This window comes from Mixophyes fleayi, chromosome 2 (genome assembly GCF_038048845.1).
Source record: "Mixophyes fleayi isolate aMixFle1 chromosome 2, aMixFle1.hap1, whole genome shotgun sequence".
Lineage (NCBI taxonomy): Eukaryota > Metazoa > Chordata > Amphibia > Anura > Limnodynastidae > Mixophyes > Mixophyes fleayi.
Genome location: NC_134403.1, coordinates 196,201,620 through 196,225,759, shown reverse-complemented (window position 1 = coordinate 196,225,759; position 24,140 = coordinate 196,201,620). Strand labels below are relative to the sequence as shown.

The window sequence follows — 24,140 nt, the reverse complement described above, 5'->3', positions numbered from 1 at the left end:
TCTGTATGATTTCACCCTGTATAGTCTACTGTTAGTACTGTGTGCGGCGCTGCAGATACCTTGTGGTGCCTAACAAATATATGATAATAAAAATAATAATATCAGAGGCATCCACTTTGATGACGAACAGTAATTCATGATTGGGATGTCTTAAGACTAGAGCTGAGGCAAAAGCAGACTTCAGGGCTTCAAAGGAGGCTATAGCATCAGAGGTCCAATTAGTGGCATCTGCCCCTTTATGAGTTAGGGCAGTAAGAGGAGCTACCAGGTCCGAGAAGGAATGAATAAATTTGCAAAGCCCAGGAATCTTTGTACAGCTTTGAGATTGGTTGGGCGTACCCAATCTAAGACTGCTTGGACCTTGCTGGGATCCATGAAGAACCCATCCGGGGAGATGATATGTCCTAGAAATGAGACCTTTTGGACCTCGAATTCACACTTTTCTAGCTGGGCAAAGAGTTGATGTTGCCGAAGTTTAGAAAGGACCTGTTTCTCATGAAGGTGGTGTTGGTCCGCCTAATAAACCCCTTTTTAAGATTCTCCTTAATATACTCCTCCATGGCCTGCGTTTCTGGTATCGAGAGGAAGTACAATCTCCCTTTTGGGAGTTTAGAGTCGGGAACTGGGTCAATAGCACAATCGTAGTCACAATGAGGGGGTAACGTGTCAGCCGCATGTTTAGAGAATACATCTCCAAATTCATGGTAGGGTAGTGGCAGCTGATCCAGAGAGACCTGGAGCAGATAAACAGGCACAGATAAGCAGGATGAGGAACAAGAAGGACTCCAGTGAATGTCTCCCTTGTTCCAATCAATGACAGGACTGTGGAGCTGCAGCCAAGAATGTCCCAGGATCACCGGAACAGAAGAACACTTAATAAGACGAAAGGACAAGGCTTCAGAATGTAGCGCCCCCACGGTGAGCTGCAACAGTGGTGTCTGAACATAATTGGAGAGGTACAGGTTGATTTGTCCTTACTGATTCTTGAATCTTCTGAAAATCTTAGTAAAGAGTTACAGCGTCACAGGCCCTTATTTCTATGGTGGAAGACACTACACCTATTTCTCAAAAGATTATTGGCCTGGAGTTACAGATGGGGTTAGTTAAACAGAAGCTTTTGAATACTGAGGGCCGTCTTGGGAGCAGTAATGTCCGATTTGTGGGCCTGGTGGAGGGGGCGGTGGGAAATGCTCCAGAAACAGTTCTTGAAAATTGGATGATACAGATGTTCGTAGGGAGGAGATGCTACACATACTTGTAACTCAAGGGGGGTCTCCCTCCTAACACATAAATGAGTATTTTTTGTGTTCGATGTGGTTGTCACTGACCTATTGGGTAGATTTGTATTATAAGAGGCACTTTTGATTCTGTCTGCTTCACTCTTATTAGTATATGTATCCCACCTCCCTACAACAGCGAGATCCTTAAGAAATGTAGTGAATTTATTTCCCTATCTCCTGACAACCCTGTATTATGTTTTGGGGGTTTTATTGCTATGCTTGATGCTAGTGTTGATAAGTGACAGGAGTCTGGGGATTCTCCACCTGCTGGAAAGTCAAAGTTTTCTGATCTGGTTACTGAAATGGGTTTGGTGGATGTGTGGCGTCTACAGCACCCAAGGGAGGTGTGTTTCTTATGCTCTTCTGGCTCTCACTGTGCTTTTTCCCAAATTGACCTGGGACTTCTCTCAAAGTAGTTGGTGCCAGCAATCTTGGATGTCACATACACTATATTCGGACACTTGACCATTACACCAACAGGGACTGTTATGACATTGTATTCAAATACATATACTTTAATATGAAGTTGGTCCTCGTTTTGCAGAGATAACAGCTTCTACTCTTCTAGGAAGACTTTCCACAAGATGTTTGGAGTGCTTCTGTGGGAAGTTGTGCCCATATATTATGTAGAGCATTTATGAGGTCAGGCACGGATATTCGACGAGGAGGCCTGGCTCACAATCTCGGTTCCAGTTCATCCCAAAGGTGTTCAATGGTGTTGAGGTCAGGGCTCTGTGTGGGCCAGCAAAGTTCTTCCACACCAAACTCATCCAACCATGTCTTTGTAGTCCTTGCTTTGTGGTCTGGGACACAGTCATGTTGGAATAGAAAAGGCCCTTCCCCCAAACTGCTGCCACAAATTTGGAAGCATAGCATTGTCCAAAATGACTTGGTACGCTGAAGCATTCAGAGTGCCCTTCACTAGAGATAAGGGGACTAGCCCAAACCCTGAAAAACAGCCCCATACCATAATCCCTCCTCACAGTTAGCATAATGCAGTCAAGCAAGTAACCTTCTCCCGGTGCTGGATTTTATACACTTCTGGCAACAGGTTTAATTTAAACACCTCAATTCAATGATTAACAGCTGACGCCAAATTAGTTTTGTCCATATAGTGTATCTCTTTGTATCTATTTTTTTCTGACCACCCTCCACTACTGCTCACAATAGATTTTAATACCCCTGAAGACCAGGTATTTTGGAAACAGAACACTTTCTGGTTGACTCTACTGTGAGATAATTCTACCTTGCAATCCCAGTGGGATATTTTGCTGTTAACATCCAAAAGACTACTCCTCCTGTCTTCTGGGATACCTTCAGGGCTTTCTTGAGAGGATCCCTCATTTCTAATGTCAATTCATTAATGGAAGGGTCTAGACTCTAGATTAAGGAGTGATAATCTAGAGAATGAGGTCTTGTGCCTAAAAGAGTTATATGTCACTTCTTGTTTGGCAGACGATAAACAGGACTGACTAGTGACGCAAAGGGAGTTGCTGGACTATCTCCTGGATAAAACCAGGCGTAAATTGTTGTTTGCTAAACATAATCAATATTTTAAAACAGATAAATGTGGCAGGTTTCTGACTTACTTGACCAGATCTGAAAGAGCGACAACTGTAATAGCAGGCATTCCAGATACATCAGGTGATGTGCACACTTCGGCTGAGGAAATTGTCAGTCTTTAATAATAATTTTAAATCTGCAAACGCCTCTCGGCTCATTACAATGAACCCGCCCTAGACACGTATTTGGTGGCTGCGTCTACGCCCAGACTGAGTATGGCTAGTAGAGAATATTTGAACTCACCCTTAGCAGTAGAGATTGCAGTAGCAATACACTCCTTTCTTAATGGAAAGGCACCGGGGGTGAACATAGTCCCCATTAAATTATAGAAGCATTTGAAATTCTTTGCTCCCTGTCTGCTTGACATATTTACAATTCTAGGTGAGTCAGATTCGATATCCCCACCCATACCCGAAGCTCTTATAATAGATTCCTAAGTTGTGGAGGGATTCCTTGCTGCCTAACTCCTACAGACCCATATCTCTGTTGACCACAGACATAAAAATTTTGGCAAAAACACTGGCAGTGCGTCTCAATCAAGTAACTGCTGAAATTGGACACCCTTATCAGACCAGTTTCATGCCGGGAAAATCAATGGGCATTAATTTGCGTTAACTTTTTTGTCACCTGCAGCTTCCCCTCCCGGCGGATGAAGAGGCAGCGGTGGTGTCATTAGATGCTTCTATGGCCATTGATTCTGTGGAGTGGCGGTAGCCGAGATCATTGTTACTGAAATTCTGTTTTGGGCCCACCTTTGTTCAGTGGGTGATTTACTTTATTCTTCTCCCACTTTTAATTAAATTGTAATACACTAGATATTTTCTATGTATTTATTTTTCATATTTCCATGAGGGGAGTGATATAGAAGAATACACAGAAGTGGAAATGCTACAAAATAACATGAGAAATAAAAGAAACTTTCCAGTACTTTCCGATGCACCCTCACGTGGTTGACAAGTGTGACATATCTTCTTTACCATCAAGAAGTGGGGATCTATCAATATAATCATTTCCATCTTGAGGACTTTGTGGTGAAGAACATTTGTATATTGACATACTACATTATGTTTGTATTCTTTATTGTAATATCGCCAGTTTTGAAAGTCTTCCTCAGAAAGCGATTATCACTGTTTGATTCATATACATGTAAAATGCCTTAAGCACCTATATATTTGTGCTTTATATCGTTTTGTATGGATATTGTGGAGACCTATTATATACTTACCAGGCAGCTTTCAGAGGAGAGCTGTAACAATACCCATTGATTTTTATTCTTTCTGATAAACTTGCCTAACTGGGAAGCCACACCAGGGAGGAGGTGTTGCTGTCCAAAGGATGGCCCATTTTGCCTCCCTGTACCTAGTGTGGGGCTGCTATGCAGGACAACCCCCAGCTGATCCCCATTCTCTGGACACCTGGAACCCTGTACTCTACTCCATTCTCCCCTTCCCAGCTCCTAACAGGTCTTGGTGACAGGGACTGGACCAGCAGTCAATGGGATGTAGAGAGGGGAGCTTGACTTTCTCAAGGTAAATTTAAAGTGCCCAAGCTCCTGTTACCATACTGTATACCCAGTGCCCCCAGAAACATGTTTTTTTAATATTAACAAATAAATATTTATATGTAGCTTTTGTAGGTGAAAGGCTAATGTGCAGCATTAACTGATTTCTATAAACTTGGGCTAGCTCACTGAATATTATAATTCATTATATAGAGATGTACAAGCACAAACAATTGAATATTTGTGATAGACTTTTACAGAAGTGCTATTAAACAAACAAACCAAGGTTACAAAATAAGAAGATTTATTTAAACAATGGAATAATTTACAAGATATCCAGTGAAAAATGTGAAGTTGTCCAGCAGTGTCTATTGGTGAGCTCCCTTATGGCTTGTACCAATGGGCAAATTCATGAATGGCAAATTAGACAGCAGTCTCCAAAGCTACTCATATTCACCACAGTCTGAGATGATTACTTTCTGTTTAGGTTTTCCATCCTTGGCACCCAGAGCCTTTAAAATAATACAATTCATAATTAACAGAATGAAATATTCATGGTTTCCTAGCACATTTGTAATCCCCATGGTTAACCTGTGGCTTTCCAGGTGTTTTAAAACTACAAGTCCCATCAGCTTTGCCAGCCAACAGCTGGTGGGCTATGCTGGGACTTGTAGTTTTGCTAACTTATCCACCTCAATTATTTTTGGCCCTTGATTATGATAATTAATTGTGTATGAACAGTTTGCAGACATTGTACACAGTTCATCTCCATGCACCCATGGAAATAATTTGATCAGTATGCAGACCTCTCCTTTTATGAGGTTCAGTTGCTTCCCTACTGCACTGCAATGTGTAACAGCACCACATAGCAGAACCTTGTATTATAAGGAGCTATCATATAGTGCATGTAATCATGTAGCAGAGAGGCTGGAGAGTTGCAGGGAAATGACAGTCTGCAGATGTCACATCTTTTCCATACTGTCTGGGAACAGGCAGCTATCCTTACACTGTCATCAACGCTGGAAACACCAGCTAGGCAAATAGAAATAAAACTTAATTGTCAATACAGAGGGGAAGGGTAAAGGAACCACCTTTAAGGATTCATGTTGCCTCAGTGTCATTTCAAATTAATAAAATAAATATATATTTTTTTTTATTTATTTTTTTAAGACAGAAGGTCATTCATGCATGGTTTCAACAGAAAAAATAGATTATTGCTCTTAGCTTTATGGTTACAACAATTTGGTAATGTGATGTCAATGTGCTGGCCCTATTAGATTGAAAAAAACAAAAAAAAAGAAAGGTCTTTCAAGTGATGTTGGGCTTATTATGAGATGAGAAATTTCTAACTAAAATGTTTTAATTTGCCGACACCAGTACATAACAAATAAGCCAGTGGGTCATTTCACATCAGATCACCCAAAAAAACATGATTTGTCCACCACCCATCTCAGATTTTTTTGAATTTTTTTTAGTTAAGAGAGGATGTCAAAACAACTATTTCTGCCAAATATCTCGACTGTCTGACAATTAGTTGATTAAATATTGATTTTTCAATTTATTAAATATTTTACTATTCGCGGCTTCTTTATCCAGTTTATTTGAAGTATCGCCGGTGTTTATTAAGGAATCAACACAAATTTGGAACCCTAAGGTAACTTCCTCCCGAATCCAAACCAAATTACTTTATCTGCCTCATGTTTTGCGTTACGGCAAAAATGCACGTTTGAGTATAATTAAAAACGCTAGATTCAATTGACATTAGGGATCCCGTTTTTTGGGGGGGTGTTTAAAAAAGGTATAAATTACTATCACAAAAAAAAAATCAGCTGGGTACTCGGTTTCATAGTGGAGAAAAAAAAATAATGAAGTTGATGCTCGATTACTGCTGTACAGCATACATAATTTACACATTGTTAAAAACCATGCCCAAAAAGGGAACTAAACTGAGGCAATGGGATAAAACTCCCATACAGGAAATGAAACAAACAGAAACTGATGGGAAGGGGATTCCCTTTAGAGAGACCAAAACAAACTTTCTAGAGAAAGAGAGGGAGACACAGAAAAAGTCAATCATGGCAGCTGCTCATTTGATAGTCTTTTAAATACGGACTGCCATATTACTATTTACTCAAAAAACATTGAATTACATAGCTGGGACAACTTTACATTTGACTTTAGGGATCCCATTTTTTGGGGGTGTTTAAAAAAGGTATATATTACTACCACAAAAACAATCAGCAGGGTACTCTGTTTCATAGTGGAGAAAAAAAATAATGAAGTTGATGTTCGATAACGGTTGTACCGCATACATAATTAACACAAGAAACCATGACATTTAAAACCTTTAACATAACTGAAGTTGAGTCAACAATCTCATTTTTTCCTTGCTTGGAACTTGTTGCAACGGTCTGTAATTTTCCTTAAAGTGTCAGCAGAAAGTGTATATTGTCTTTCAGTACTTCCTTGGATAGTAGGCACTTCCGTTACACAGAGGAATAAAAGGAACAAAACACTTATTTCTTTAAGGCCAGGACAGCACATTTGTTGATTCGTTTCCTTTCATTAAGTGTATCAGCACATCTTGTTCCTCCTCATTACATTGAATGATATATCCAATATACCAGATGTTATCATACACTGCTGTTCTGTATGTTCCAGGTTCCAGATCACTTTTGTCCACATTTTTTGTGACTGTGGTCATAGCGACACTAACTTTGGTTCCTCCTGTCTTTATGTCGTTTGATGGCAATCGATATATGTGTAGCTCATCATTACTAATAGGCCGAAATCTGTGATGAGAACGTGTTCCTGCCACAGTGTTTGCTGTTTCTAGACGGCTATGCAGCCTTGGTTTCGCAGTCTTGTATTTCGTTTTGTGACACGTAAAAAAACTTTATGACAAGTACATTTTCATTTGCCCATGTCCAAAGGTGTCAAGATGTGATGGGTTTCCACTGCCTGCAGACTGGTGCGTGTGGCTAGACGTTTAACTGTCCCTCCAATGCCATCACATGGACTCTTACCATGAGATGTGGAAAAAAATTTCATTCTGCTTGAATGTTGACGTCATACTTATTGAAGCATAAATTAAAAAAGTTTTTGCAGTTCTTGTATTGTGCACTAGCACCATCACTATATTCACATACTCCAATTTTGACAATAGTATCGCTAAGTGTTTCATAGCTACCGTAATGAAGGCATGCACAGTTATGGCTACATGGTCATGGCTATCGCTAATAAGGCACAGACTCACACAGCTTGAAGTGTCACAATCATCTTGCCTAAAATATACAACAAGCTGACAGTCACCATGTTCTTTGGTCCTCTTCAGTGATATAACTTTTAAGCTTTTTCTGGCTCCTTTTTTGTGAGACAAGAAAGGATTACAGCATGTTTTCTAAAATTCTTCATATCTTAGCAGCAGAAGCTTTTCATGATGGTAGCAGACTGAGGTTTCAGGATCATTGGTTACTGCATTTGAAACTTCAGTTCTCAGAATCAAAAGTTATTTTTCTTCATCTGTAAAGTGGTCCCAGCTATGTAATCCAATGGTTTTTGAGTAAATAGTAATATGGCAGTCCGTATCTACAAGACTACCAAATGAACGGCTGCCATGATTGACTCTTTCTGTGTCTCCCTCTCTCTTTCTCTGGAAAGTTTCAGTTTTGGTCTCTCTAAAGGGAATCCCCTTCCCATCAGTTTCTGTTTGTTTCATTTCCTGTATGGGAGTTTTATCCCATTGCCTCAGTTTAGTTCACTTTTTTTGTATGGTTTTTAACAATGTGTAAATTATGTATGCTGTACAGCAGTAATCGAGCATCAACTTCATTATTTTTTTTCTCCACTATGAAAGAAAGTACCCGGCTGATTTTTTTGTGGTAGTAATTTATACCTTTTTTTAAACACCCCCCAAAAAATAGGATCCCTAATGTCAATTGAATCTAGCGTTTTTAATTATATTCGAAAAACGTGCGTTTTTGCCGTAACGCAAAACATGAGGCAGATAAAGTAATTTGGTTTGGATTTTTGTATTCGGGAGGAAGAGTTACCTTAGGGGTCCAAATTTTGTGTCGATTCCTTAATAAACACCCGTAATACTTCAAATAAACTGGATAAAGAAGCCGCGATTAGTAAATTATTTAATAAATTGAAAAATCAGTATTTAATCAACTAATTGTCAGACAGTCGAGATATTTGGCAGAAATAGTTGTTCTGACATCCTCTCTTAACTTTAAAAATTTCGTAGAAATCTGAGATGGGTGGTGGACAACCCTGGTTGAACTGACATGGAATGACCCCACTGCCAATACTATTAAGCAACCATGTGCGCACTATTAGGATCGTAATACCTCAGAGCAAGTGTAATATGCTCCAGAGCCTACAGCAGGTCAATCCTACAAAGCAATAGTAAACACCCCTACAGACCCATCCTCACAAAAGGAAGTAAAGGGACAAAAACAGAACACCAAGAAGGAGTGCCTGGCGATGTAGTCAATGGTTTGCACAATGTACTAACTTTTTCTGTCATGTCTGTACCCTTGGTATAATGGTTCATAATCATACAAAACAACATAACTAAATTGTGTTAATTATATTCATAAAAAAGTATAATGTATAATTATGATGTGCTTTTGCCTTTCTTGCTTGCTTGTTTGGTGTCCTATAAGACCTATGTATCGAGCCAGGCACCATGGCTTATTTTTATTGATCTTGGATATGACAGATGCTGTTGGGGTACACTTCTAATCAGTGTCACAAACTGGTTGATGTACAGGATTTGCTGGAAAGCTCGAAACAAAAAAAAAAAAAAAAAGAAGAAAGCAGAATGCTTAACTAAAGTTGCAGAATGGCATTAACAAACCTATAACCTAAAATTCAGAGTGAAACCTCCAACAGGAAATCTCATTTCAGTTTCAAAGTAAAAAAGAAAAGAGGAGTCAGTGAATTTTAAACACAAATACCAACTGGAATACTGACCTCAATCTGACGCATCACATCAATTCCCTCCATCACCTCTCCAAACACTACATGTTTGCCATCAAGCCAGTCCGTCTTGTCACAGGTAATGAAGAATTGTGAGCCATTTGTATTAGCACCAGAATTTGCCATAGATAACAAACCTGTAAAAAACAGAACCTTATTGACTTAATCGACTGGTCATAACACTTTGCAAATTAATGTGTCCTCTAACACATCACCAAGCAGGCTTTTATTTTTACCTTAAAGTGAAATTGTAGGAGACAACTTTTATACTTAATGGCTGACTAAACTGTCATAACAACCATGGAAAACAATTTTTTTAAAAAAACAAAACATTTATCCTAGTTATATATATAATTAAAGCAAAATTCTTTTAAAAATGATTAAAATTATTCTGCCTAATTAAATTATGCTAGACACTTCAAATGTTTTCTGGTCAGAATGTATAGAATAATTATTACACAGCAATATGAAATGTCCAGCTACCCCTTTATACTGTAACGGACAATTTTGCGCAGGAATTTATCTATAAATACAGTTAATATTATATATTGCATGTAGCACACATTTTATACCATAAATACAGAACCCGCAATATAAATCAGATTTGCTTCTTGATTTTGTTCTCCTCACATAGTATCTTTAATATTTAGTCCAAGACAAACTATAAATGCAATTCCAACAGCAGAGAACTCGCAAGACACTGCGGAAAATAAAGAAGGACATTCTTAGGTAATTCATTACCAAGGCCCAAGTGTGAGGTTTCCCTCTCTGTGTTATCTATCCTCTGTATACATCCGAATCATTGACTTTTACATGTCAAGAGGAAGTAACACTGCAGTTTACACCCAAGCATTCTCATATGTATTTATTTTATTGTAGATTAAAAATTTTTTTAGATCTATTACTCTAGTTACATGCTGTGACTGGATCACTGATAAATAACTTATTTGTGGCTGGATTATGTGGAAATAATTTATTGTAGAAATGTATTTCAATCAGAGGTGCAGGCACCAATATATAATTTGAAATGCACTTATTCTGTTACATTGAGATGTACTTTGTATGGAAGTATCATTGTTCGGGTTTGTAAGGTTCCTAGAGGAAATCTCCAATTAGGCATATGTGGGGAGGGAGTGGATGAAGTGTCAAATGCCTGTTCTGGCCAAAGGCCCAGCAGGGGGTCGTTACTGTGTGACCTTTTGTCCAGAGTGTTCAAACCTTTCTGAACATTGCAAACTGAATGTGATGCAGGAAATCACAGCAGGTTATAGGAGATCATAGATGAGTGTAAATATTGTTAGCTTTGAATTTCATGTAAATCCATGTTTGGATAAACAAATTGCATCACGATTCTAAAAATAACTCAGACCTCAAGGGGGCGGGATTTTCCAGAAAGGCAAGACTCAAATGTGTATAAAACAAGCACTCTTTTGTATTAAAAGTTGTTCTTCTGATTTCATCTGACCTTAGCACTGGTACCTCCAATCAGTGTGACTGCAAATAAACATCACTTGCTTCCAAGACCTGCTTGAAAATATCTTCCATGCTGAAAATCCTGTGACCTACAGATTAGATCCAAAATCTTATCCGTTCCCGGCTGTTTCTGAGGTTTGGACCCAGCTTTTCCGGTACCACCGCTCTGCCTGGTACCCTGCAGCTCTGGTCAGTGTGATAGGCCAGGGGATATCCATCCACAGCAACCCTGATCCATAGTAAGAGGTCAGGTTTACCAGCCGAGGTACACCAGTAACGGGTTACACTCGCAGCATCGATTACCCAGAAGAAGCCCGGTACTGGATGCCGGTACGGAGTCCAGTGGTGGCAGTATTTGTAAGCCCCTCCTACTGCGGCAAGAGGGCACGTTTGGGATAATGAAAGGGAACGGTGGCAAAGTAAGCCCAGCCGGTTCCCAGCAGCAACAGACATGGGGGCATAGGTGGTCCATCTTATCACATAGGCATTCTAGCATACCATTTTACGATTAAATATAGCCTATAATAGCAAGGATTCTCATATTGGCCATTCTGCTAGAATATAATTTTTATAGTTACATTAGGTACATGAATAGGAGGTGGTAAGAAACCACGAAACCATGAAATCTAGGTTCTGCAGACCAATGCGGCACCATGCAAGTGTAAAAAAAATAAAATAAACTTAAAGTAAATGATTAAAGCTGGTAAACAGCGCCTGCAAAAAGCATGCCCTCTGCAATGCCAGGTACTTAGACTAAACTGAGGTTCTTACAGTAGAGGTGCTACAGACAACTGTTAAAGAGATTTAAAGTGCGCGCACCACTGGATCCTACACTATACTCCAAGGTACCTGGTGTCCCCCAATGGATGCCTGAGAGAATTTTTTATTTTCAGTTTGGGCAGTAGTTTAATATCTCAGAAGGAAAGAAGATATTTATAGTTTGCAATAAACTCAGAAACTCACAGAATAACTGGCTACAGAATTCTGACTAAGTAGCTTTCTGCTATCAAATTTGATAACATGTAGTATGAGCCTAGGCAGAATTCCATAGCCAGTTATGTTAGGAGTATCCAGCAAAATACTATATATCAATGGCAAACTATGATTACTGTGCGCTTTCGATTTGGCATTTTAAACATCCAAAATGTAAAAAAAAAAAAAAAATTATTACTTTTTCAATTCTGCAATAGCTGTCCTTTAAATTAATTGGAATTGGGGAAAATAGAATAAATAATAGGAGGCATCTCTGAAAATGTGACGTATGGACACTTGTTAGTCAAACCTGTTTACACACCTGGCCCTGTGTGTTTCAATATAAAGTTCTCATCATCAAACTTCCTCCCATAGATGGATTTTCCTCCTGTGCCATTGTGATTGGTGAAGTCACCGGCCTGACACATGAACTGTGGTATGACTCTGTGGAAGCTGCTGCCCTTGAAGCCAAATCCCTTTTCATGGGTGCAGAGGCATCGAAAGTTTTCTGTAAGCCAGAAACAAAGTGCATAAATACTTCAAATACAGCAATAACACAAGGAAAACTGAATTCTTTAACATGATTAAATCTTTCCATTTTACTGCTTGTACTTAAACAGATAATGCTCAATTTCTGACATAGCAGAAATTGCTTGCTTCTAGCAAGTTATCCAATAGTAGAATTATTTTTTCCAGATCAAAGACCGTAAAAACACTCCAGAAATGAAAGACTGTTGCCAATAAACAACGTGTTTATTATGTTATTCGCTGCATAAGCTAGTTGTTTGCTCAGCAGTTCCTCTCAATAATCACATTAATTTCCATTAAGGATTAAAAAATAAACGCACACATTATTTAAAAAAATTAATAAATAAATTTTGTCCGAGGTCTGGACGAAAATCTATAAGATAATATACAAAATGTCAAAGTGTATTAACCATTCAGAAATGCTTATTAAAATGGTTCACAGGGTGTATCTTACGCCAGACAAACTGCATAAAATCTGGCTGTCAGAAACCAAATACTGTTGGAGAAATTGTGGGGAAATTGGTACACTTATATATGTGTTTTTTGGAACTGTCCTAAGCTACAACCACTTTGGGTTGAAATTTTTCAGCTAATTACCCAGGTCACTAAGGATGATTTATCCCCATCCCCGGCTATGGCGCTTTTACACCTATATCCCCCTCATCTTCAGTGTCATAATCACTATGTGGCTGGGCACATTCTCATCTCAGCCAGAGCCGCAATAGCTCAAAGCTGGAAATCCCCCTTGGATCCATCTCTTACCAAAATCATCAGCAAAGTTCAACACAGCTATAAGATGGAAACCATAGGTTTTAACTATACCTCAAGGGCTTCCTCACCCCTGGTTAAATGGTTCACATGGTACAAGTATAGACCTGTGTCTGCCACCTAACTCTCCCATGCTGTATACCCATCTGGAGGGTAGATGTCCTGTTTTCAAAATGTATTTTTATGGTTGATTGGGTTCAATATGGCCAGTCTCCGACTCTTGCCCCCCTGTCTGTCTCCCTCTCCCTCCCCCTTGAAGTCTTTGTCTTATGTGTATTTGAATGTTTCTTGTGTTATTGTTTTTTGTTACTTTTTTGATTGTTTGTTTAAGGGCAGTTCTGACTGATTTATTGGATCTACATTATGCACTGTACCCTGTTGTAACTGCCATGTTTGTTACATATGCTTTTGCTAAAAACTTAATAGAAACCTTTTAAGTTAAAAAAGGATGGTTGGTCAGTGGGGTATCTCCTCCATTGCCTTTTGTCTTGATGTCAACATGATACTGAGGTTTTAATCTGAGTGCACTCTAGATGGCTGACTAACCCCTTTTACATGCTTCTGAATGTCAAATAAAAGGACCAGTAAACCCTGTAAAAATAATTTTTATTCCCCAATACTTATATCACCCCCACTACTATGCATGGCTTCAGTGAGAAGCTCTGCTGGGATAACATTGTCACAACGCAACAATGGGAAAACCATCTACTGCTGGACAGAACACGAACACGGTCACTTTTGAGGACAGTCAAGTTGAAAGAAAAATAGTTTTTCTAGAGATTACTGGTCCTTTTAAAATACAGGGTAATTAAGTCGAAAGCTATAAACATGACAAATATGCCTGAATGTTCCCAGATTAAAAGGTTCTCTGCCCTGTTCAAGGTTTGGAAATCCGATCCAAAAATAACCCTCACATCACTGACCACAGTAGAATAGGAATACAGGATGTTTTGAAAATCTCTGTCAAGTAATCCGTATCACCAGACACCTGTGATCCCAACTTCCAGCAAACTCTTTATTAACTGGTTCAGTTGAATTCTAACCAGTTAACTATAAGGGAATTAGGAAGATTTTGAAATATTATACTGCAGTCTACCTACATAACCTCTATAGCGGTTAATAAGAAATGTCACACTTTTCATGTTTTACTAGCATTACACTTGCAGTATGATTTTCACACACCTTGTTCTATTGTTTGCTGCTTACCGCAGCACTTTTACTTCTAAACAATACCGTATGTCGTCAAATTACCGCCCATTAAGCCCAGAGGAGGGCTGGCAAATTTTAGGCCGGGGGGCAAGACCCGACTCGGCAGCCTATTAGAAACATTTTAAAGAAAAAAAATAAAAAAATAAAAAAGCATGTGGCCCAGTGACCCAGCCCAAGATAGCCCGCTAGGAGACCGGCCCCCCAGCCCAGCCTGCCCATGATTAAGCCCATCATACTAATTGGCATTTAGAAAAACTGTTTTCCAGTACACCAGTTTGTAAATGGTATTACTCACCTGCAATTGTACATGCACACACACCTGCTTCAAAGAATCGTGTTGTCACAGTGATAAATATAAGGTACAGATAAAAGTTATGTTTTCCAGAAATGCACAAGCAATGTACTAAAGGCAAAACCATCGTATGTGGTGCTCAGTCTTCTAATGTAATTTTGACACTCGCACCTCTATGAATGTAATCTACAGATGGAAGCTTACCATCACAGTGCAATAAAAAAAAAAAAAAAATTAAATTCAAATAACCTACCCCCCAGTAAGTATCAACCATGCTACATTATTTACTTGAAAATGATTCTAAAAGGAAATTTAATTGACCTGGGCAAACCAAATGTATGTAAATAAATGGTGGATTGCAAAAATGATAAATGTTATCATTTAGTAACAGCCAAGTATTTACTTGTATTGTGTCTATTCTTTTTTAATCACACAATGCAATTCTCTTTTTTGGTTATTGTTAACTTCTAGCTTAACAATCAGGTGCTTACCTGCAGTCATTGGAACAACATCAGCTCGCAACAGAAACCTGATGCGGCCAGCAGGCTTATTCCCTATTTTGATGTCCATGTAGACTTGCGGGTTAGCTCGCATTTTTTTAAGGGGTGGTTCTCCCTGCATGGGTAAAATAAGAGAATATTATTATAATCTTCAGATTATTTTACACAAATACATTACATCCACAAGCATAATAATAAGTTGAAGATTTTCAGTTCAGCTAGGAAGAGAAAGCAATTGCATGGCATCAGTGGTTATCCTATGGACAAAATAAGACATCTACCAGTACACATTGTGTACAGAAAGATTAATATTACTTGGCTACATAATGCCATGTATCCAGGATTGTGAGACTAATATTACCTCCTGTGTTGCAGGTTTAGGAGCTTCTGCCCCTTCAGCCTCTTCATTCTCTTCAAGTGTTTTACCAGAGAATTTCTTGAGCCAGTCATCATCAGACCAAACTATCAGCAAGACACAGGTAAATCAGTTAATGCAAATAAAAGAAAAAGTCTTGTAAAATAAGTAATTTGCTTGTACTTACCTGCTTTTGAAGATCCTTCCTTTAATCTCATGGGTTTTGCCAGATTCACACGTATTGTTCTACCAAACAATTCGGACTCATTCTAGACATAAGAGATACAGCGTTACTGGTTTATTTGAATGGGGAGAATCAACACAATATTTTGGGGTGTTGCTCAAAATTTGTTTATTTTTTGTTATAAAAAAATAATATATATTTTTTACCCAGTCTGTGGATGAGGCTACTGCCTTTTATGGGAAGGGTTTGGCATTATTTCCACAGCTAGAGTGATGAGCAAGTACATGGCACCATCTACAGGCTCTAGCAAAGTATTGCATGTCAAAGCTTATGCAATGACTCGAATATTTCCTTTAGAAAAACTGCATTTAGATGTGGTTCACAGAATCAGGGCACACTGATTTATTCAGCAAGATCCCTTCAAAAGAGTGTGCCGATTCTTAATACAGTGCAGTATAACAAAAATAGTTAAAACTCTACTTTGAACACTACATACAATACTTTATGAGGTGTGTTACATATAGACAAGTGTTCATAATAAAACAGAGGGTCTTGCAGAAGTGAGCGGTAATATATACTTCTTTATGCCTCCAGGTGTAATTTAAATACAAAAAAATCCTATATTCTTCTGTTTTGCAAATCAGGAGGGGAGGAAATGTAGCAAGAACTCCAATGGAGATAAAAAGCGAATGGAAGGGTGGCCCTAACATGACTTAGACCAATTTCACTATTAAAATGAAAAAGATAATAAATGCATTTGAAGAAAAGAAAAAAGTACATACCATGTTATCAATAGCTGCAGCTGCATCCTGAAAGATAAAGTATAGTTTTTGTGGACAAATGTACATGGCAATATACAACACTCCCTGCAGAGGACAAGGTCAATAGCCCATGTTCAATTACAATGCAAATATAGCAATTTGTGCAGTTGAGAAGGTAGGCAGACAAAATGGTACCAACTGACCTCTGGAAGTTCAAATTCCACAAACGCAAACCCTCTGTGTTTTTCTGTGAAAAAAACACAAGAATGAGAAAAATATATAAAAATTTATACAATGGCGAAACACAAAAATGAAACATCACACACTAAAAGATGTGTTTGCTACTCTTGATATTAGGAATACAAACTAGACAGTGTTTAGTAATATTTTATAGAAATGTTTTTAATATCTCTATATAAAATAAACAAGAATAACTTCAATACCATGTACCAAATGAAGCAAGGGTCAATAATTAGCTTCATATTTCCACTAGTACAGCAATATGATTTCTGCTTTCTATGAGCCTTTAATATTCAGAAAAGCATCAAGGTTGATCATCACCAATAGACTGGTGCCCTACAAGCTAGATGCAGCTGTGCAAATATAACCAAGGTTGGTGGTAAAAATAAGCAGAGCTATAGGTAACTAACTGACCACAACCCCATGAGGAACCTTAACAATGTGAATTATATATATGGCCTAGTCCAGTATTTCTCAAAGCCAGTCCTCAGTGCATGTTTTCCAGAACTCCTGGCTGGAAACCAGGTGTATTGATTAGTTACCGACAAATTCTAGCATATCTAAAAGTTGCAGTAGTTATATCACCTGTGACCTGGAAACCTGCACTGTTAGGGGGCCCTGAGGACTGGACTTGGGAAACACTGGCCTATGCTTTGAGTCAACAATAGTAATCCAGGCCTCCATCTAGAACTCTGAGTGATAACAATCTCCAATGATGAGTGCTGTCTAGGTGTCAATTAATTTTGTCTACCCCAGTGGTCCAAAGGGGTAGCCATCTGTGTAATGCTATTTTTGTCATGCCATACCCGCCACATTCCCATTTATAAAGCTTATGATAACAGAATTTGTTTGATGTATTGCACTAGCAGTCTCATGATGTCTTCTCAGTTAAAGATTGTAAGTCCCATTTACTTAAAAAAATAACTTTTAGCCCTACTATTTAAAAGCATTAAAATAAATGAAACAACAACAACAAAAAGCAAAAATGGTGAATTCATATAGTGTTTTAAAACTACTGAGCATACCTCCGGTGCCTTTATTTACTTTTATAAAATTCCCACTGCACAGAGTAAGGTTAAGTTATACTTCAACCTGAATGAGTATTTATGTGCTGGCTGAGTGACTTTCAGTGCTGTCTATATTGTTTTGCAACAGTAAATCAATATTATCCTCTGATTTTCATAATATTTACCAAAATAGATACATTTGTTACAATCAAATACATTTACTTTTGAATTTTTGCTTGCTCCACTAGATCTCGGGGTTAATCAGAGCTTCTGTGGCATATTTAAATGGCCGCGTTACTGTTAAAAGTAACGTGGCCTGCAAATTATTACTGTTATTACGGTAATAATGCGCTTAATTACCGTTATTACGGTAGTTCTAACTCCCTGAGCTGCAAGCTGAAAGCCGGGTTAAACTTACCGTAATAACGGTAATAGCTTTAACGCAGCGGAAGCTCAGGGCTAATTAAATACACCCCCCCTGTGTTGGATTTAGGAAAGTTACTATTCTAAATCTGGGTTTCAGAATTTATTCAATTTCAGTATGTTAGTGGGAACAAGTATATCTTATCAAATTTCAGGTTAGGTAAGCTCAGCAAATGCCAAAGTGTGTTTTGCTGAGGCTGCTTGTTTAAGGCAAGTCAATCCAAAGTCAGAGCGGGATTTCCATTACATTTATTGGTCAGCATCTGGCAAGATATTAACCCCTTATGATCTGTGATCTTTTATCTCTTCATTATTGAATTTGCAATTATTGTTTTTAAGTTTAATATTATTTAACAGGTATATATATTCAAATTTTGAACATTATTATATTAAGGGATGATTTTTAATGTCTAGTAACATAATTTAAGATCAAAAAGTCAGAGTTTAATATTATAACCAACCTAACACTTTTAGATCTTAATGATCTCATTCTTCTTTCGAATGCTGTTCTTGTTGATTTTAGCTTGTCTAACATGGAGAATTTAATGATTTTTTTTTCTCATCCTGCATTTTTACATTCAATACCGCTATTAGTTAAATGCAGACCATCTATATCCAATACTGCTTGACATTAAGGGCTGACAATCTAACATTGTAAACAGTGGGCAGTAATATGTACTGTTTTCCCTAATCATGTTTGGGGTCATTGACAAATATAACCCTTCAGTCCATGTCATTCACCGAGAATGTTTCAATTGTCCCACTCTGTCATTTAGTATCCTGTCTAACCTGCTGTGTATCCTAGAACATATCCATTAATTTCCAGATTTATTGCTTGATGAGTAACTTTAGCCTAGATCACTTCTCCTCACCTATGCCTTTGCAATTTCCATAATATCAAGATTACTATAATTACAAGCCACGCGGTATATCTTCTCCATCTCCCTATTATAGCTCTCCCCACGGTTTGCGCATATAAATCAAAAAGGTGTATTAATTATGGGTAGCATTTTTATTATTATTAATTGTATCACTCAGTCTATATGTAATGTACTTTATTCACATTAAGACATCATGTTTCCAATTATTAACTCAATCCATGTATCTTTACAATTCAAATGTAGAAATAGAAATATACTAGTTGTAAAAAAAATATTTATGTGAATCGAAGGTTGTTCTTGAATAGAAGGGTTTTTTTAAGGTCCATATATTTATCTCATTCGTTTTTTAGATTTATTCAGAAGGATGTATTTTCTATATACAGATTAGTAGTGATATATACTGTAGTATGTAGTGTGATTAACTTTGTTGTGTGATTAGTGTTCTGTGTGTATTGAAATTAAATGTATAATATATTTGGTATTGTGTATAATTTATTGTCACAAACACGCTCCCAGCTGCCGTGACTTTGGGTGTTTGCTGTAGGAGGTTACACCCGATACCAGCCCGCAGTCTCTCTGTACCCATCACACAGGTATATAGACCTACTGAATCGCCCCCAAACACTTCAGGTTTGCCACCACCTATTGAACACGGGCGACAGGTCCCCAATATACTGTCCCACAGTGGCACACAAGGCTTCAAGCAAGGCCTCCCCCAACAATCAAAGGGTTAACTCTTCACACCTCCAGACTGTTACACAAATGTAAATGCAAGTACACACTAAGCTGGTTAATCAAATGTATCAACAAATCCCACACCGGCATTCAAATGGTCACCTTGGTCAAGCTATATTCTTCTTAACAGGCTAATGGATTTGTTATAGTATCATGGACGCATCTTACTAAATTTATAGATTTAATATACAAAAGTACAAGGAATTCAGATATACAAATTAATTAATAAACAATTTGACATTACATACACAAGCAAAACAGTTTAAAACAAAGAGGGTTACATTCAGAGTATCACTTACATGAGTTGTATAATCTGTGCCATGGGAAATTGGCTAGGAAGATGGACAGCTTATTAATGTAGATTAATTTTCCCAAAAGACTGACAATTTGTTGTAACTGGTCTCAGCTTTTTAGAGACATCTTTACGCCTTTTCCAGCTCCCGGGGGTTGTGGTCTGTAATACTTTTTTTAATCACCATTTGCATGTTGTCTGATTTTTTGCCCAAATCTACTATGTAACCTAACTTTTAGGTGGAGCGTCACACAGAGCCAATTTTATTGTTAATAAATCCCCTATGAATTTGTCCATCATTTGATACCAAACAGGCCTAGATACAGTGTCTTAGTAGAGCTAACCCTCATTTCCATAACTTGTCTGTGTGGCAGAATGCTTAATTTGGAATAAGAGCTGCTCTTCAACATCCTATTGCGGGAGGGATATGTGGTTGATCACTACTTTTATTGATTTTAAGTGGCATATTTTAAAACGGACTTTTTTTGTCTATATAAAATTATAGCCAAGTCAGCACATGGCCTCTTTGAGCCAGACATCCTGCTGAGCGGATCCTAAAAGTTTATTCCGGTGTCCAAAAACTAACTTGTGTAAGGATACAGCTCATAGCAGGGGCTCTTTGGAGCTGCTACAGGTGACACTGCTATCTTCTCACATTGTGATGTGCAGAGCCATCAAATACACATACAACAGACTTTCTGACTTCACATTTTACACTTGAGTAGCTCAACTTATCAATGGATTCAGTTAATATAACATTTACACTGCGGTTATGATTTAGGCCTTATTGCCCACAATTATATGATGGGTTAACCCTTATAAATAACTATAAGTTCTCTAAGTTCACGACAATTATTAATACTTAGAATGTGACAATATCAATTAATTAGTGTGTTGATATTAATTTGTCTCCTATATTAAAGTGAATATATTTATGATAACTCCTCTATTCACTACTGGTTATTTAGTGAAATAAATAACATTTTTGAAAAGACTTAGTGAATAACTTAATGTGAAATGAAACTCGTGTACTAAATTACAATCGCCAATGGCTGTCAACAGTTTTCTAAATGTGGAAATGGTAGTAAGCCTCGATTGCAAAAAAAATCAAAGTGATGCAACCATATGTTGTTTCTAGGTTCTCCTGCACAGAAAGGCCATGTAGTTGCAGGTGACACTTACATCAGACATTACAAGCAAAGCACTGCAAACATATTCTGGTTAAACTGGGCCATAAAATAAGTGACATAGTTACAGTTTAATTCACCATGAATATATTATTGTTACTAACAGGGGAGACCTACTGGCGCATAGAAATGTTATGGCTCTCCAGTTTGAAACAAAATTAAAAAAATGAGGCTTTCAGCATATTTACAAGTACTCAGTATACTTGTCCAGAGAACAAGACAATTAAATTATAGCATCATTTTCCAGGCTTAGGTACATTAAAACAAGTACAGGAAACACTATATAAAAGGTTATTTGTTGTGATTTTTGCTTGTTTTTCATATCCAATTACCATCAAAACTAAAAGCTATTCCAATATTCTACAAACAAAATAAATTGTGACAAAATATAAAAACAAATTAAAAAGGTATTCCCAATAAAAAAAAAAAAAAAAAAACAGAATATACCCAAGAACAATATCTGTCATCACTATCAAAACTAACTTTGGTCATGCAGAGTTTAATGTGCCTTAAATCGACAATAAAACAGTCACTTCTTGTATGTCAATCACTATTTAATTCACATATGTATCTACAATCCTTGCATTCCAACAACAGCAATGTGTCAACAATAATATTAGTCTTTCAAGTTGTCTTTGGTGTTGACATAATGTTAATTATACAGGCGTCATACTGTCAGCTCTGGCTGGCTCAAATCACTATGTATCTCCCCCCACCTTTGCGCCCTCCTATGCACTTTCCTTTCTACAAACGTAATTATTATCTCTTGAAACCAGCTCATGCAAAGCAGATGCAAGTTGACAGAGAGGTGCCTGCATAATTGACAATTATCCTAATTTATGATTCTAAATGTCAGGTTTACCCAATTCATGTGGTGTTACACGGTAAATATGACATTTTCCAAAACAGTGTAAACAATATATAACACTAACATTATTGCACAGTGGTTGCATTAAAATGAGACAATTTAAGATTGAGATCACTCACCAGTTTCATAATCCAGAGGAATCTGAATGTCTGTGATATCTCCAAATGGGATAAATGCTGCATGCAAGATTTTCTCATCCACCTCCTCGGCAAGACCGCCTGTAAATGAGTAAGAGCACCATTTATTTCAGTAAATCTTGAACTATAAAAGAAGAGTACCGACTAAAAATAACATATAGACACTTGTATTTCTAGACTGACAAGCTTTTCTATCTGCTTTGTTACATTTATTGGTTATTCGTAGCAACACTACTAACCCACGTATAAAACCCGCTTGGTGGCCGCCATATTGCATTTTTACGGAAAGGACCGTCTGACATCACCAGGTCATGTGACTGCTGTAGTCACATGGTACACCAGGGAGGAGGCTGCTGCTATTGCTGCGAGCGTTCCTGTGCAGGTGCTGGAAGTAATGCAGAATGAGAACAGTGTTTTAAAGTAATACAGGATCAGGTAAACGGCAATATTTCTACTGAATTCACATTGAAAAATGATTTTCCTTGTCAGGCTTATTCACGTGTAAGGTGCTTGACAGGCATCAATTAATCCCAGAAAACAGTCTTAAAACAGGACATATTGAAGGGAAGCTGGTGTACAGGGGTAGCACGTGAGACAGTTTGCATGTCAGCAATTTGAATATTTCAACATTGTGAATAAGTATTCCTAAAATCGCATTGCATATCATGTGTTTTTAGTGCTAACACTAAATGAGATATACTTAGTACTGAACAGTGATCCTAATTGTGCATTGGCTTTTCCGTAGTCATTTTATGACTCTGATAGTGAATTCCAGAGTGGGTCCTGTCCCAACAATGAAGGGTGGCAAATTTACTTAACGGTTTCAGAATTGCAGTACTTTCAAAGCAATACAATAATTTACATCATCATCATTGCAGTTAATGATAGGTAACATGCTTTGGAGAAATGTAAAGTACTATGGAAACAGCCATGGCGGTTTGTAACAGGAAAACTTATTAGAGAAAAGTAGGAAAATCTTGTCCTGTTAGCACTTAATGGATAATGCAATATCCTCCATTGCATTTCATTCTATTTAAGGGGATGCATATAGACATTGCATAACAAAGGTTTGCCATCTAAAGCCATAATGAGCTTTTTGTGGTGACATGTTTAAGAGCCTGCATACATAGATGTGACTTTTCCATGAAATCTCTTGACCATCCTGGTCAAAAATAATGGGGTTCCTTTTATTCATTAAAAGGAAACACACTGCTTTCTTAGAGTTTAGGAATAGACACTATGGTTTATTTTGCAAATGTAACTGCTATCTGCTAGCATTTGCTATATAAACGCTCTAGTATAGTATATATAGCAGTAATGTCCCTGCAACTCTTGCCATCTTTAAGAGAGCGGCCGCTATGAGTCCTTGTACGGCTGGTCCCTCCATTACGTCATCTTGTCAACATAATACAGTCGAGAAAGTCATTTGTGCCACTCAGTTTAAATCTGATGGCATCAAGTTAGTGGCAAGGGAGAGTGAGACCATCATAGACAAAGTACTTACTACATTTGAAAATGGCAGGAGAGGAAAGTGCTATATGCATATATTTAGCACATCTAACCATGAGTGAAAAAATAAACATAGCAAAACAATTTAGTCTTTCATTTTGTTTGGTAATATAGTAAAATACATATATATATATATATATATATATATATATATATATATATATATATATATATATATATATATATATATATATTAGTGTGTGTGTTTATTGAGAGCAAAACAGATAGCTGAAACAGTAAGAAACATGTCGCCAGTATGGACAAGAAACTTTTACTGCACTGGCTCCCCCTCCTCTGTTACAGAATCCCGTTCAAACTCCTCATCCTCGCCTACAAAGCTCTCTCCAACCCCACTGCTCCTTACGTCTCCAACCTCATCTCCATTCATACACTCTCTTGCCGTTTACGGTCAGCCAACGACCGCTGCCTCACTTCCCATCTGGTTGCTATGTCTCACTCCCGCATTCAGGATTTCTCTTGTGCTGACTC

General features: G+C 37.7%; 1 protein-coding gene across 1 annotated transcript; it reads right to left on the bottom strand.

The window, feature by feature from the left end:
* Nucleotides 1–4,631: 4,631 nt before the first annotated feature.
* On the bottom strand, nt 4,632–22,482 carry PPIE (peptidylprolyl isomerase E). Its single transcript, XM_075195286.1, has 10 exons — nt 22,382–22,482; nt 22,125–22,223; nt 16,576–16,619; nt 16,394–16,420; nt 15,615–15,696; nt 15,434–15,534; nt 15,064–15,187; nt 12,098–12,283; nt 9,325–9,467; nt 4,632–4,856 (listed from the first exon to the last, which is right to left on the bottom strand). The coding sequence occupies exons 1-10, from the start codon at nt 22,410–22,412 to the stop codon at nt 4,788–4,790; spliced, it is 906 nt and encodes a 301-aa protein (XP_075051387.1). The 5' UTR covers nt 22,413–22,482; the 3' UTR covers nt 4,632–4,787.
* Between the last annotated feature and the right edge of the window lie 1,658 nt (nt 22,483–24,140).

Coding starts and splice junctions, on each gene's coding strand:
- PPIE (XM_075195286.1), bottom strand. CDS start 22,412: ATGGCGGCCACCAAGCGGGTTTTATACGTGG. Junction 15,188..15,433: donor CTAAACCTGCAACACAGGAG/GTAATATTAGTC, acceptor TTACCCATGCAG/GGAGAACCACCCCTTAAAAA. Junction 12,284..15,063: donor TGTTGTTCCAATGACTGCAG/GTAAGCACCTGA, acceptor TCTGGCTTACAG/AAAACTTTCGATGCCTCTGC.